The sequence below is a fragment of the Falco peregrinus genome, chromosome 1, assembly GCF_023634155.1.
Source record: "Falco peregrinus isolate bFalPer1 chromosome 1, bFalPer1.pri, whole genome shotgun sequence".
Taxonomy (NCBI): Eukaryota; Metazoa; Chordata; class Aves; order Falconiformes; family Falconidae; genus Falco; species Falco peregrinus.
The window spans coordinates 73,738,583-73,754,908 of record NC_073721.1 but is presented as its reverse complement, the minus strand read 5'-3'; the positions used below and the strand labels follow the sequence as shown (position 1 = coordinate 73,754,908).

Below are 16,326 nucleotides of genomic sequence, written 5' to 3'. Positions count from 1 at the left end.
TCTTGTCAGTATGCCACTTCGTAGCTGGCTGGACTCCCTTGTTCAATGGCACATATTTTAAAATAGCACTGTAAAAAAAAAAAAAAAAAAAAAAAAAAAAAAAAAAGACCATTTGTTCTTATAAACCAAAATATTACTTAACATATTTTTTTCCAAATTCAGGATTATATATAGCATTATCAAAACAATATTTCAGATATTTAAAACAATTTAAATAGTAGATGGGTGGCAGTTGATATGTTTCCTCTCTGCCTCCTCCCCCTCTTCAGCTGCTAATCATAGAACTTGTATGCCAAATTGTATAAGATACTTTTCCAATAGTTACATGTGTGAGTCTTTTGTGAGACACAGACAGTTATGAGGACAGATTTGGAGTTGCATATGGGTCTGTCACATGGTTTGATTGCCATGTCTTCTAGGACAGATTTCTTTTTTAATTATTCTTAATTCTGAGGAATTTTTACAGTTTATACGGTAAGTTCTGCAAAATTCTTCCTAAAGATTCCTTGCACAGTCCATTTTTTCCTTCTCTTTATTCCTAGCAAAATGCTTCCTGTGCTGACTTCAAAGCTGTTTACACCCACCTTACTTCCCACTTCTATACTTAGTTTTCTTTTGATATTGAATAAAATTTACTGCTTCACTGATCAGGAAATATACAGACTTTCTAGTGAAGTGCAGCATAAGAGGATGAAAAGTTTTGATATTTACATTAAGATTTTATAATAAATGTTTGAGATGTCTGAATAGTAAGAATAAATAGTTTCCTTTGCTGGCTGCTATTAAAAAAAGTAGGTCTTCAGAGTGTTGCCAGGAAGACTTTAGAAACTCAGCCCAAAGTAATTGCATTGCAGTTCAACTTAAAACATATGTTGATGGTATATCTAGCCACCCATTTAATTCCATTTTCAAAAGATGAGTGCATCTCTTTGGTCAAGTGGCACTCTTCTGCATTTTATTTTCAATCTGCAATTTCCTTTTGCCTTCTGGTGGATTATCATGACTTTCTTCATGCACAGTCTTTTAGTTGTTCTGCAAGTATTATTTTTATGGTATTTTTAAACTAGTTTACTGAAGACATTACAGATATATACTTATACTTTCTTACATATTCTTATGTAAAACAGAGCTAATTTAAGACTTGGAAGTTTTAAAAAAATAGCACTGAACCAAAGATAGCGTGCATCATCACTCCAAATCAGAAAGCAAGAATATTTAACTATGTTGGGGCATCAGTGTGATCCAGCATCTGTAACGGAGAGTAACATCAGATGCTACTGTTTGGAGCTGACACATACATCCTTGTTTTAACTGTTAGGTTAAATTTTATTGTAGTACTTTGTTTCTATATTGTAGTTAAATTCCCTATAAAACTATCTTCACACAGGCATGTTTGCTTCATTTGTGACAAATGATGTCAAAGAACAGTACTGTTGAAAGAAACTACCTGAAAAAAAAGTGCTTCCCTTGCCTTCTATACACTCCCAGAGTCTTACGTACTTATTCTTCCTTTCTTCTAGGTTGGAGATGTTCTCTACTGTGCTGGACAGATTGCTCTGGTACCTTGCACGATGCAGCTTGTTAGCGGTGGCATATGGGCTGAGGCCATGGTTTCCCTCCGTCATGTTGAGCGAGTTCTTCAAGCTATGAAACAAAAGACTGCGCTCCACCACGCGATCACAGCCAGCTGCTATGTAACTGACAGGAAGCACATTCCTATCGCTCGCTCTATATGGCAGAAGAAGTTGAGAGAATGTAAAAAGGTAGTTGTGATACGCATTTTCTTTTTTCTGGGTTGTCTTTTTTTCCCCTCTCTAAGTCTTGTAGTAATATCAGAATTTTCTCAGTACATTTCCAAGGGGTTCAAGTAAAACTGATACAATAAGGTTTGATTGAGCTGTTTGTTCTGGCTCATAAGTGGTTGTGCACAATTGAGAAAGAAAATTGCTTAATAGAAAGTTATATTCATCACTAACTTTGCCTTAATTCCCCAAAGCAGTATGTTAAAGAGCAGTCAGTTCCTCCAACAAAAATGTGAACAATACCTTATTTCAATTCCTCTGCCCATATATTTTTGCATAATAAGAACTGGGCGTTTTACTTACAACTTTTTGTGAGTTGTTCTGCTGAGGTTTTTTCCCCACTCTTTCTTACAAGCAATATTGTCATGACAACTGAGTTTAGCAGTTTAGTGCTTATTCTTGCTTATTATTCAACTGAACTTTTAAGACCAGATCAGGGTGTGCCTGTCTATTGCTTGACCCTAGATTATCTCTAACAGCATAATAATTTGCACAGTGATTTATAACAATACCATAATCATTTCTGTTATGTATGTACCACTTTTCTTAAATAACCATGGAACACCCTGCAAGCATTAAAAAGCCACAAATATTGTAAATAAAACATAACTGCTCCATAAATGAGTAAAAAAACTAGTAACTGCATAATTGCTGTATAATTTAATATAACTAATTATTATGGTTTCTCAGGGAAATACATGGCTTGGAAGCATAGTATATGTTAACATTGCCGTAGAAGATGGAAAAATGTATCTGAAACTTTCCTCCTGTTTGCCTTCACTTTCAGTCTTTGCACTAGGCATTTCTCTTTCTGAGTAGGGTTGTAGGCTTTACTTAGACGCTTACACATTCCACCTTGATTTATGAATAAAAGACCCTCTTAAATAGTGTTTACTACCCCTCGAGACCCAGTGTATTGAATCTGAATTCAGTTCAGATTTTTTAATGCAGTTCAAGTTTTTGCTGTGTGACTGGTTAGTACCATGCACCATGACCACAAAGCCTACCTGCTTTACATATGTAGGATTTGAGGGCAGATTGGTAGTGGCTGCCAGTTCTTTGAAACTTTTCCTTTTTCCAGATAGAATCTTTTAGGTCTCCTATAGTTAATACATGTACCAGCTACTCTTCATTGAGTCTTTGGTTTCTTCTTCTTACTGAGATAACTAGGCAGTACTTTCTCAGCTATGTGAAAAACACTGATGAGGTTGCTTGCTTTAGAGCTATTACTAATATCTGGCTCATGTCACTTTTTGATTGTTCAAGCCATAGCTTAAAAATGGATTGCTGCCTACACTTACTTCCATGAGGAGTTAGATGCCTAACACTTTTCAGGAATGTTTAAGAAAAAATATCCTAGAGGAGCACCAAGCAATCCTAGAGGATGTTTGTCAGTCTTATGCTGTGCTTATCAGATCTTATCAGATCATACTCATTAATGACAGTATCAGAAAGAGCAAAAAAATATTAGCAGATGAAGTAGTGTGTGCTACAACACAATCTAAAAATGCTTTGGAAAAAATTAAAATATCAGTGGGAAAGAGATGTTATTAGCAGCCAGATGTTCCATTTTCTCTATAATTTTGGCAATAGGAGGTTCAGACAGAGAAACTGAATTTTTCCTCAGGCTATGCATACTTTTTTGATTGACAAGGGTTTGCCTACACAGCAGAGCAGAGAAAAAGATGTTTCAGACCCTTCTGTTACAAGGAACCAGAGGGAGGAATTGTCCTGCCCTGAAAATACAATGGTCCTGTTAATGGAAATAGAGATTTTTTTATTGGAGGAGAAGCATTAGCTGGCATGGTATTAGGAGAATTGTTCCTTTACTCTCAGAATAAGGAAAACAGTGAAGTTTGAAATTTGGAAGAACTTTGTGAAATGACTGATAAATGGTATGGCGATTGTACTTCTCCCTCGTTTATTCCATAGAGCCAGTGAAATTATAGTTTTTCCATATCTTAAAACTTTCTTTGGAGCAGCCTGTTGGGTGCTGTAAGATAGTGCCTTTCTGTGTGGAAGCCAGAACATGGTAGTTTTACTCTAAAGGCATTGTGCTTAAGAGTCTAAGTAGCATATCCCTTGAGTGGTTTTATTTTTTACTACAACAGACAGTTCTGTCAGATACCATGACTTCAAATAATGCTCTGTTTTCTTCAAGTAAACTAAGTCAGCCAAACCAAAAGTATTTCATTATTCTTGAACTGTATTTCCAACAGTGGCCAAAGGCCTGAATCAGCAGCAACCTACAGATTACTTAATAAGAATGAATGGTGTCTCAATTGAAATTGTTCTGCTTCTGTCATCCATGGAAAAAGGATGGGGTTTGTGCAAACAAAACAATGCATCTCAGAACTTGTTTCTTGTAAACTATACATCATAAGCCATAGAACTAATTATGTCTTAAACACAGGTTTTAGACTACATTTCTGTTCTGTTGAATGTTCTCTATTTAATAGCAACATGGTGGTATATTAAGATTGAGCTATTTGTATTTAACAGTGACTAAATTACATGCATCAAAACTGCCAAAGGTTTTTTTTTAGAGCACCAAAAAAAGTGTGAGCGTTCTGTTGTATAGTGATGTCTGGTAAATATCCTCTACATAAATAATACTGTTCAGCAACTTCAGCTGAATCATTCTACATATTTGATGTCAGTAGTCTGTAAAGCACAAAAAGGGTTGTATAAATTCTTTAGGGCACAAACAAATTGGCCATAACCGAACATAATATAAAGACAAGTGTGAGAACTGTTCTCTGGATGTGTTTATATAACACAAAAGGTTTATTTCTAAGACAGGATGTTGATCAAAGCTTCATTTGAGATAAGACCACAGGGTCAGACACACCTGGACTTTAGAGGACTTCTTGACATATTGGCAGTAATAGTTGTATTTTAGGAATTTCTTTAATTATGAAGAGAAAGATAAATTGAGTATGTTTCAGAATAACCAAATTATTTCACTGATTACCAGAGGAGTGGCTCTAGTGAGCATCAAGAATGGGAGGGGATTGTAAGAGAGGGGGGAAATAGTAACAGTAAGCAGGCTGGACCCCTAGCAACTTCTAGCTTGTTTCAGTCACCCAGCCTCTGGCCCCTTCCTTATTCCAGCATCATTCCTTGCTTCCTACACTACTCATTTCCACTGCAGTCACCCTGATTTCCCTCACTTGAGATGGCAGCTCGGTATCTGTGCTCCCAGCACTGTTCCCTGCAGCCTCACCCCTCCAGTATAACCCTGGGCATTGCCTCCCTGGACTCTAGTTACCCACAGTCATCAAGGGTTGTGTCCTTAGAGCTGGAATCCAGACCTTGCTCCTCATTCTTCTTCCTTCCTGTGTCCCTTTGAGTCATAGTGTCATTGGAAAAGCCATTCAGAGTGACAGAGAAAACAGAAATCTGGTGGAGGGGTGGAAGACTGCAGCAGAAAGAAAATAGTAGCGGGGAGGGAATGACAAGAAAGCAGCCCCACTGGGGTGTCACTTAAAAAAAAACACCGGGCTAACAAAAAGATTTTTGCATTAACATTTTGAACATACGCAAGACAGATTTCCTTTGTTAAAACTAAAAGTTTATCGTAGGAACTGACATCTAGAGCGAGGGAGCTAAAGTAAGCATTTAAGTTCCGCAGATGGATAAGGCTGCGCTGTTGTTAAGTAGTGGGTGTTGGAGAAATTAAAATATAGTTAAGGGAAGCAGTGATTAAAATCAAAAGCAAAAACAGGCTGCAGTTGTAGAAATTAAAATCTAGTTGAGGGAAGCAATAGTTAGAAAAAACAGCGGCTGCAAAAATAGCATAAAGAGAATTATACAAACAAACAATCAAAGCCAAAACCTAGCAAAAATAATTGTAATTAACAAATACAATGCCAGCCATCAGCATCTTCCCCCCACCCTATTTTTAAGTTACACTCTTTCCACAGTTTCTTTTGTGATTCCCTCGCATGCTTTGGGATATTTTGACACTCTTGAGGAGATGCATTTAGGGAGCTTCTTTAACATAACTAGTCAGAAGTAGTAACAATTGTGTGGTGGAACAGTTTGTGCCTAATCCAGTAGTTAGCATTTAGAGCTTTTTTAAAATATATTTTTTTTTTAAGTAGGAAAAAAAAAAAAAAAAGGCTTATAGCATTGCTAAAACTTTCTGGAAGAAGAACTGACAGTTTTCCAATTAAGTCTCATCTTGTGTTTTTCTTTACTTCACATCTTTTAATGACAGTGTCATGTAATATGATGATTTTATAAGCAGTTTTGCTAACTCATACAGCAGAGTAATCAATAGAAAAAAATAAGCCAGATGGGTTGTAGTCCATTTGTATTGGGCGGGACAGATGGCATTATTGATAGATGGAAATATTCCAAATAACTATTGTATAATGATATAGCAGTGACTGTGCCTGCAAAATTTTATTAATTTACTTTGTGTATGCACTTTATTCAGTAGGGGTTGAGTTGTATCATTTAGACAGTACTCCCGCTATATTTAGTTGGGAGCTGAGTCAACCCCCTGCCTTCTTTTCCCTCTCCCCATGGTCTTTCCATGCAGAACCATCCCTGCAGTACTTTGTTAGAATATTTCAAGTGGCGGATTGTACTTCTGTCTGTACAACAGGCTGCACTAGACTAACTGAGGTGGACAAGATCACGATTACATTTTTTTATTCTACCTCTGAATGCCTGCTTATTGCTTTCTTTTGTTATCCCCACCCACCAATACAAAGAAGAAACATGCTGTACTGTCTCAAGATTTCAGCCATTCCAGCTTGTTTCACTGTTGTGTTTTATTCTTTTTACATCTTGCTAATCCCCAGCAATATTTGGTATAGCTAGGCCAATAAAATATATCTATTTTGATAAACTGTGTAATAGATACTGGTTTGGGCTCTTGCTGTTCAAATGTATAATCCAATGGCAAAGTACTATTAATTCATTTTTTTCTTTGCGTTAAGAGCACATTAACTTACAGAAAAACTTGGAGGCCATTTTCTGCTTTTGAAATATAGTTCTTGATAAACGTGACTGAATGATAAAAATAAGTTTCGGTTCTTATTTTGATTTGATGGCGTATACAAAACCCGGAGGCAGTTTTCCAGAACTATCTGAAATGATACCTCTGATTTCTTTGTTATAAAAGAAAAATGTATGGGGAAATACTGTGGTATATTTAGTACACAATGTTTTGTTACCCACACAAAGTTTAGAATTGCCTGTATTTGTAAGTGTACCCAAAATATTGGTGAAAGGAGATTTTGAAACAGTGAAAACAGTGTATTTTGTTAAGAATAGAAGACAGGCTTGCATTAAAAGACAATATTTAATGTAAATGCAGGATATATTAATAGCTCTAAGACCATTAGCTTATTATTAGCATATCTTTTGCTTTGGCCATTTGTTTTATGCATACTATTTTTTTCTGCAGATGATGATATTATAGATCAGTTCCACTCTGGGTTATTTTATTATGCAGCTGTCACTGTATTTTCCATCCTCAGTAATGAAGAATCTACCTGATAAAATACTTCCTGTGACACGAAAAAATGTGTCTTTTGGCTTTTGTAACACAGCTTGCATTTTGGCATTAGTTATCTGGTCCTCTCCCTCCAATAAATTCCTGAGCAAATGTACTACAAACTTTAAAAGTTCTCTAGCCCACCTTCTTCTGACAGAAGCTTTCCTTTTTTTATGATAAGCATTCAGGATGAGTGGCTGTGATCCCATGATTCTTTCAAATCCAGCAAAGAGTGCTACAGTTGACTTACTTTCTGCCAGGAATGCCAGTCGGGTTTTTGACAGTGTGTGTCTTAATAGCATGTAACGCAGAAGTGATGAAAAAAAGATTCACAATGTTTTATCTGATATGTATCGTGAATGGGTTTGTTGCTTATTTCAGCACTCTGGTAACTTGATGCCAACTTTAAGTATCTAAATTTAAACCTTTGGGGCCAGATTTACAAACTGTTTAGATGTCAAAAGATGTAAATGAGCCTGAACTAGGATTTTTTAAAAAAATATCTAAAAGCAGTCATCTAGGGGCACTTGGCCCATTCTAGGGAGCCCCCACAATATGCCTCCTTTGACAATCCTGTAAATACCATTAGTACTATCCGGTGTCTTCCCACATCGCCCCGCAAATAATGCACAGGTCCCAAGTCATAAACAAGCTAAATCCTGAACCAGAAGCTGTCTAGCTACATGCAGTGGTTTTCTGGAGTAATTATTATGTTTTCATGGCAGTCAGTTAGAATGGCGTCACGCATCTGTAACACAGCAGTCAGTTGCATTGTTCAGCCATGACTGTAGTATTTGTCGTATACAGACTGTCACGAATTTTAATAAAATTCATGCATTCTCTGACACTTTATCCTATGTAGAACAGAAGTAGCTTATGCTCAGATGGTGGAAGTTGAAGGTTTTTCTTGCTGCAAAGGATTGGACAGAGGTTTCATGTCCTCTTTACCTATGGGGAATATTACCATAAAACTTAAAAGGAATATAAAAACCCACTAGATTTCTGAGAGGATATGTACTTTTTCACCATCCTGGACAGATGTTTATAATATTCATGTACATGGTTTTGTGGGTTTTTGTATATTTTACTATATGTATTAGTTAATATCTATGTTTAATACAATTGTTATATTTCCAAGTAGTATTGTAAATTCTGTGTCCTATAGATAACAGTATAGGTAATACTAATTTAATTGGTCTCCTTTACCAGTTTCTTGGACAGAATAGTTAAAATCTGAGGAGTAGACATGCATGAATATTATAAAGGTATAAATGATAGATTAGAACCCTGCTACATATACATTGCAGTGAAATCTCACATAGGTTAATTAATATAATTGGTAATATTACCAGAAGAAAACTAAGTATTTTTGAAAAACATTGCCACCAGCCAGTACCTATGCCTATCAAAAGTTCAGTAGGAAGAAAATACATGTTTCTATTTCCCTTTTTTGTCTCATCAGGTTTATAACATTTATTTTGCTACTAGATGCTATTTCGAATGTTCCACAGTTTGATATATTAAACTAGGCTTCTTTTATGGCCCATGTTAAGAACACGCAGTGCATTCAAATAGCACAGTGGTAGTGGGTCTTTCATCTCGTGCCTAGTGTATTTCATTTCCCCTGTGTTCAGATTAAACAAAGCTTTTGTATTCATTTGAAGCAACTGTAATGAGAATATTTAACACAGGTCAAATGCAGATAGTGGAACTCCAGAGGTCCTTGAAAATAGTCTGCCTTTTGACGCTGGCCCATGGTGGGAGGTGAAAGGGTTGCCACTTTCACTTTTTTTTAAGGGAAGATCATGATATTCTATTTGTAATGTTAGTGGAGCCTTAATGAATTTTTAAAAAGGATATAGTCAACAAAAAGAACAGTGAATCAGTCTACATGATTTTAACTAAAGCCATTACTAGAAATTGGGTATATATATGTGGACATAAAAAATCATATGATTGCATAATGTTCTAAACGGTATTCATTAATTCAACTTGTAGAATGTAAACATAAGATATGAACAATAGAAAATAAGAAAGGAGAGCATTTCTTGTGCAAATGTTTGTGTAGATGGATACAGATAAAATCAAATCCTCAGCTGGTGTAAGTCAGCATAACTGTCTGATTTCCATGAACTGATTTACACTAGCTTATTTGCCATTTACAGGTAATATATACCTGCATTTGAATGTTGTTTTTCAGTTAGACACAGTGAAGAAATGCATGTCAAGTTATTCAGGGTGGTAAACAGCCTAGTTCATCCAGACTGACTGATTTTCCCCTGCAGCAGTTCCCTTAGAAGAGGGGTTTTTTGAGTGATTCTTATTCTCCTTTGCTGAAAATACTAATTCCGTTTTGAGCCTGTCACTTCTGTGCTAGGCAAGAGGGCACATGTGCACCCACGGTTTTCTTAGGCCAGAACCTCCGGTCAAAAGTCTTAACGCATGATGGCTGTGGGAGCCATTAACAGGACTTCAGCCCGAAGGCGAGTCCCTGTTGTCAGGGCCTCTTTAGAGAGGGGAGAATGCCATCGTGGGTGAAACGTGATCAAGGTCCTGCTTTCACTCAGAAATCTTCCCTATTAAACTGTAGTCCCAATTACATCTAGGACACTTTAAATCCCCACAGTGAAGGAACGAATTTCAGGAAAATCATCACCTTCAAAGTTTTTTTGCTCTCCTTTGGATAAACTAATCCTGCTGATGAAGACTGAAGGAAGAGCCAGATTGCCACTCCAGCCTACATAGACAGGTTTGTTAACAACTGGTCCTTCCTAAAACTGGAGCAGGTTAATCTCTTTCAGACACCACAAATGTTCCTTCAGAGTCGGTGCTTCCAACAAGTGGATGGATGTTAAGTACTAACCAGCAGTTCTAGGTCTTGGTCATTTCCAGGGAGGGTATTGTCTCTTCAGTGTGAGCTCAAAAAAGATCAGAAAACTCAGATCTCAAAAACTAGCCAAACTTCTGTACTGAAAGTCCTCCGATTAAATCTGTGGGCAATATCTTCTTTGTCATGGTTATGCAGGACCTGGAAAACATTCCCACTGCAGGAAGGAAACTCACCTGCTGGATAGCATACTAGGTCGGGCTGGGATGGACTTAGCTTTCTTCACAGCAGCCCCTACGGTGCTGTGTTTTGGATTTGTGGCTAAAACAGTGCTGCTAACAGGCTAATTCTGCACAGTTTCAAGGCTTTCTGTTTTTCCCAGTCAGCACCACCAGTGAGTAGACTGGGGGTGGGCAAGAGGCAGCCACAGTGATATCCCGTACCATATTACATCATGCTCAGCAAGAAAAACTGGGGAGTTTCATCTTCCAAGGTGGCTGTTCCCCAGAGGCTAGCTGGGCATCGGTCTGCTGGTGGGGTGGGGTGAATGATTGCCTTTGCATCACTGGTTTCATTCATTTCACTATTTAAACTGTCTATCTTGACTCAAGAGTTCTCTCATTTTTGCTCTTCCTGTTGTGTGTCTTGCCCTGCTGGGGTGGGAGGGTGAGCGAGCAGCTCTGTGGATGCTTTGCTGCTGGCTGGGGTCCACACCACAAATAGATTCAGCAAAATACAACTGAAGAGAAACTCCACAATTAACTAGAAAAATTCATACCTGGCCTTCTCCCCATCAAGCTGCAGTCAAAATTAGAGCTCAGAATATCACCTCTTCCTTTTGAAACGGCAAGAATCTTATCTCTACTCAGATACAGCTATGGTCTTCCACCACCAAAAACTTGAAAGAGAAAAAAAAAATAATAACCGAGGAAAATAATGTCTTTCTGGTAGTGGAAGTACTTCTTCATTTGTGTACAGTACAATCTAAGGCATCCTACTAAATTTCAGTACTTGATTATTTTATCTCTTGTCCTGTGTGCTGGTCATAATAACAATTTCATTTCCTCTTCCTCATCTCTGAAGGATTTTACACGGGCTTCAAAATCAATAATAAATCTTCAATTTCCTTATTCAGAAAATTCAAAGTAACCCAGAAATTATTTATCCTTTCCTGCACTCTGCTTTCAAAGTATGTGAGACAGCATGAAAGTGAGCTACCATTATTTTGAAACCACTTTAAATATTTGCATAGCAAAAATGAGTAGTGCTAACTGGCCAGTACCCAGTAACATGCGTGCCAGCTCAGCAGTGAATAATGACTTTCACTTTCCTCTCAGTAATTATTCAGCTTCGTGAATGAAAAACAAAAATGCTTCCATCTGATATGATAAAAGTATATCATTCTCATCAATCCTTTAGCTGTAACACAATGAACACAGCTGGTGACACTTGAAATCTAACTTTGATTTTCTTTTGGATATTATTCAGTGTTAATATTAGGCAGATCTTTATGTATCTTGCTTATAAGCACCCTTGTGGAAATATCCTGGCCATCTCCTGTAGCTGACAAAGTAGTTACTTCTGCGTACATCTCAATGAAGAAGCAAGTGAGTCTAATTTTCAATGAATTTCTAATTAAATCAGTAATTTTGGTAAAGTTTTGTCATAATCTGACAAGTGAATGTTTGTGTGGAGTTGTAGATACCTTTTCAGTAATGTGTAGTCTCATAATCTGTGCATATTCTGCAGAATTACATGGAGAAGGTGTATAGGTATACAGATTTTTCTCTTTCCCTCCCTCCTTGTATACACGTATATACAAATGCATATTAATAAATATACACTACATACACATCCATGAACGTATATTTTTATTTTTTACTTGGTATAACAAATTTTAACAAACATTTATATGAATATGTATCACTTAAAGGCTGTTTATTGAAAACTTTCTATTCTGATCTTCTGTACATGGACTCATCTGCCTTCAGGAGCAGAAGAGTGAAGATCCCATTATATATGTCAGTAGTAACCTGAAAGGCAAGTCTTAATCTTCAGGAGAACAAGTTTGCTTTCCATATGACTCCTTCCAATGACTGCTGAGAACAGTTACACATTTAACTCCAATTTGGCTTATACTTTTTAAGGTTATTATGAACTTCCTCTTGTGAGCAGATGTGGTGGGTCTGGCTGGAATAGAGTTAGTTTTCTTCGTAGCAGCCCCTGTAGCGTTGTAGTTTGGATTTGTGACTAACACCATTCTAACAGCCCACCAGTGCTGGCTGTTGCTAGACAGTGCCTGCACACCATCAAGCCTTTCTCTTTTGCCAACTTTGCCCACACCCAGCAAGCAGGCTGGGGTTCAGCAAGGAGCTGGGAGAGGGCACAGCTGAGACAGCTGACCCACATGGACCAAAGAGGTACTATATACCTTATGAATTCGTGCCCGACAATAAAAACTGGAGCAGGGATGAGTTTTTCCTAAAGTAGCCATTGCTCAGAGACTGCCTGGGCATCAGTTTGCTGGTGGGAGGTGGTGAGTGATTCCTTTATTTTTTTCTCTTTCCTTCTGTTATTAAGCTATCTTTATCTCCACTCATGATTTTTTCTTGCTTCTGCCCTCCCAAGTCTCTGCCCGCATCCTGCTGCAGGGGGGTGTGAGCAAGCGACTCAGGGGGGCTTACCTGCCAGCCAGGGGCAACTCCCCACGGTGGACTTTAAGAAACTGCATCCCTCGAGTTTGACTCCTGTAACACTGAACTGAGGGAAAAACTGTCCTGCAAAATTCAGGTTCCAAGCTGTTATGTAGGACATTATTGACCGATATCAATAGGTTGACTCAAAATAAAGGGCATGTGCAGTACTGACAGTTATGTTATATTCTGTTTAACTGATCTTGCTTTGCATGTGTACCATATTAAAAAATTAAAGTAGCTGACTATACTGCAGAAAACAAGCATTTTCCCCCAAATACTCATATATGTAAGATGAAGGAATGTATATGCTTGTATTTTCTGCTGAAAATCTTCATTTACTAAAAAGTGCCACATTCAAAGTAATTTTTGATTGCACATCTATATATCATATTACTAAAAAAGGTGGCTGTCCCATTGAAGGAGAGCCTGGCAATTAACCGAAGTGTAATTGTGCCACCAGAATTTTCAAATCATTTTTCTTCTGCCTCCGGTAGCATCACAATTTTTTTCATTGCACTGCAAAATTTAATTACAGGTTTAACAACAGTAGTTAATTTGGCTGTATGTGTACAGGTGATCGTGGTTAGAATATGTGAGGTAAAAGCTGACATTTGATTTGAAAATTAGTTCCGGAGCTCAAGGTCAAAGTGCAGAATGAAAGGGGACTTTCAAAGACAGCATCTTTGCAATCAGTATTTGAAATTTAAATTCTAAATCATAAAATCAGTTATCCTTAATGCCCACGAGGTAGATTTTGACCATTAACTTTTCTCGTTTTCTGTCCCATTTGGGTACACACTCTCAAATGATTTTCAAGTGAAATCTTTCCATCTTGAACATCCTTAATTCAGTTCAACTCTCTTTCCTAAGTGCTTATTTTTGACACTACACATGAAGAATAAAACCCTCAGAGTGACAGTCTGTGATCATGTTTCATGTGGCAGACTTCATTTGCTTTCAGTTTATATTGCTATCAATTTATGACTTTGTTCCTTAAATAGTTATCTTTTTTCCACATTGTAACTGGTATATTGAATGATGTATGTTTGAGAGGTATGTCAAGGAATCTTAACTTCAGTCATTAACTGGTTATCTCTTGGCTCAAAAACCTTTAGTTTGTTGAGAGAAAGTTAATATTTTTAAAGCAAATAAACCAGCTTTTCAGATTGTAATTATTTTTGTATCAATTTTACATTTTCTTGCCTTTTTGAGCATCTAGCATGCAGTGCTTGAATTTACAGTTAGCTCTGCAGGAACTGCTTCAAATAGTATTATTATGAAGGAAGAAATCAAAAATCAAAGTGAATTTTTAGTACAATAGTGAGGTATAGGAAGGTGCAATTGCAGTAGCAGCAACCTGCATTATTGTATAGAACTAACTCACAGCTTGACAGAAAGTCCCTGCTGGGGAGGAAATGTAGGGGAACTGGCAGAATTCTGCTACATCTGCTCCCTACTGCTAATAAGCTTTAACTTGTTTCATTTTTACTATGCTTACTGTTTAGATATTTTGCTTCCAAAATTATATCTGTAACTATGAGAGCACATAAAAAGCAACACGACAGGTAGGGCTGTTTAAAAATTGAAAACTATCAGCAAGGGATATTAAAGGCCATAATGAGTAAGATGGTTGCCTTCTCAGTGTGGGTTTTTTGAGTTCAGGTGCGGCAGCGCTGGTAGAAAGACTGGGCATAGGCACTGGGTAAAACAGGTTTGTAGCTTGAGTAGCTTGTACAGCCAGAAGGCACCATTAGATTATTTAGCCTGACCTGTATATCACAGACCATTACATTTAACCCAGAAATTCCTATTTTTGAACCCTGCGAGTGTACTTAGACTAAAATATATTAGACCTTTGGAGTTTAAAATACTTTACGCCACAGGATGAGAACCGAGAGGCTGTTTCCCGTGCAGTAGGTGGGGTGTTTATCAGGTTGTAAGTACACGTGTAGTGTGACTACTGCTGTAGAATAAGCTGAACAACCAAAGGCCTGTGTGCATTTAACAAAAGTGAAAATCCCTTCCTGACCCCTTTGACCTAGGGGAAAAAATACAGGTATTCATGTTGTACCAGAGCACTTCCATACTGAAATGTTCTGCTGAAGCCATAAAGAGTTACTTCAGGAAAAAACAAAAACCAAAACCAACCCCCCCCCCCAAAAAAAACCAAAACTAAAACCAGAACCACCACCCCTTTAAAAAAAATTGCAAAACCAACCAGAATAAATAAAAATTAGGTTTGATCTGTCTCATTATATATTGGTGGGAGTAGTTAAGGGCCCAGTAAGAGAGAAGATATTCTTCAAGCAGTCATATCCATTTTTAAAGCTAATATTAATTGCCTAATTCTGAATTTCAGGCATTGTGCCCCTTTGACAGCCATGCTGGCAGTCCTGTACTTCTCAGATCCTCAGTCCAGACACATTCATTGCCATCCTTTGAACACGTTTTCCTCTGAATAATCAGTGCTATAGCTGAGGTGTATAACCATCTAAAAATGTGGGGGAAATGGTATATATTTTCCATTTGATATTATCACATGCTTCCAATAACTGATTATCCAACATTTTAAAATCTTTCTTTTGCTCTGATGGTGGCATAATTGTCACATACAATTATGAAATGTATTTTGAAGAGAGATTGTAATGTATAAAATCCAATGGATAAAATTATTGAAAACTCTCAAGTCCGTGGGGCTATTGAGACTGGTTTTAGATAATGGGATAGAACAAGATTGCGATATGATAAATCAAGCAAAAATGGAAGTCTCAGTCTTAAATAGGAGATTCTTCTCCATTACTGTACATGCAGAAGTCTCTGTCCCTCTTTCAGCAGGCCACTTTGCGTTTTCTATTTTTCTTTCAATTTATTCTAACAAGTAATTATTTGAGCTTACTTTCCAAGAAAACGTCCAGGTTGGTACATCCAGAAATCAGAGGTGTTAGCCTAGTTATTACACACTTTGTGTACAGGCTTTCGATTGTTTTTTTATTCTAGACACCCATTCAAAGCTTCCTGGAAATGTCATACTGATTGCTCTTATCTTGGTCATGTCACAGAGCTTCCCAGTTTCCAAAATTAAGGGATGAAAACACAGTGATCCAATAACAGAAAAGAGGAAGCAAATTAGCAAGCAATTTACATCATTAGCTACTAAATATAATCAAAAGAGAGCATGTAAAGTTATGTCTTTAATTTCAACTAAGTCCTTTTGTCTGTCACACAGAAGTGACAAAAAATTAATACCACTTCTTCACCTCTTGATGGTCATGGTAAAAGATAGAATAGCAAGTTGCTAGATTATTCTGTTTGAGTGTTTAAGCTATAGATCATACATGGTTATTGGTCTGATTTCTCATGAACTCTCTGTTTTCATGAGTTTCCATGTTTGCTTATCTTTTTTATATAATGTTTACATATGCTTATCTTAGTAATATTCAGAGACCATTACTCATGAAAGTTTTGATTCTGCAGACTTAAATATATCCT

General features: G+C 37.1%; 1 protein-coding gene across 2 annotated transcripts in view; it reads left to right on the top strand.

Moving 5' to 3' along the window:
- DPH6 (diphthamine biosynthesis 6) overlaps window positions 1-16,326 on the top strand; it is a 210,394-nt gene that overhangs the window by 144,965 nt on the left and 49,103 nt on the right. For both annotated transcript variants that reach the window (XM_055812818.1, XM_055812825.1), the window contains one exon: window positions 1,521-1,763. In XM_055812818.1, the coding sequence (XP_055668793.1) occupies window positions 1,521-1,763 (243 nt within the window). The remainder of the gene's footprint in view (window positions 1-1,520; window positions 1,764-16,326) is intronic.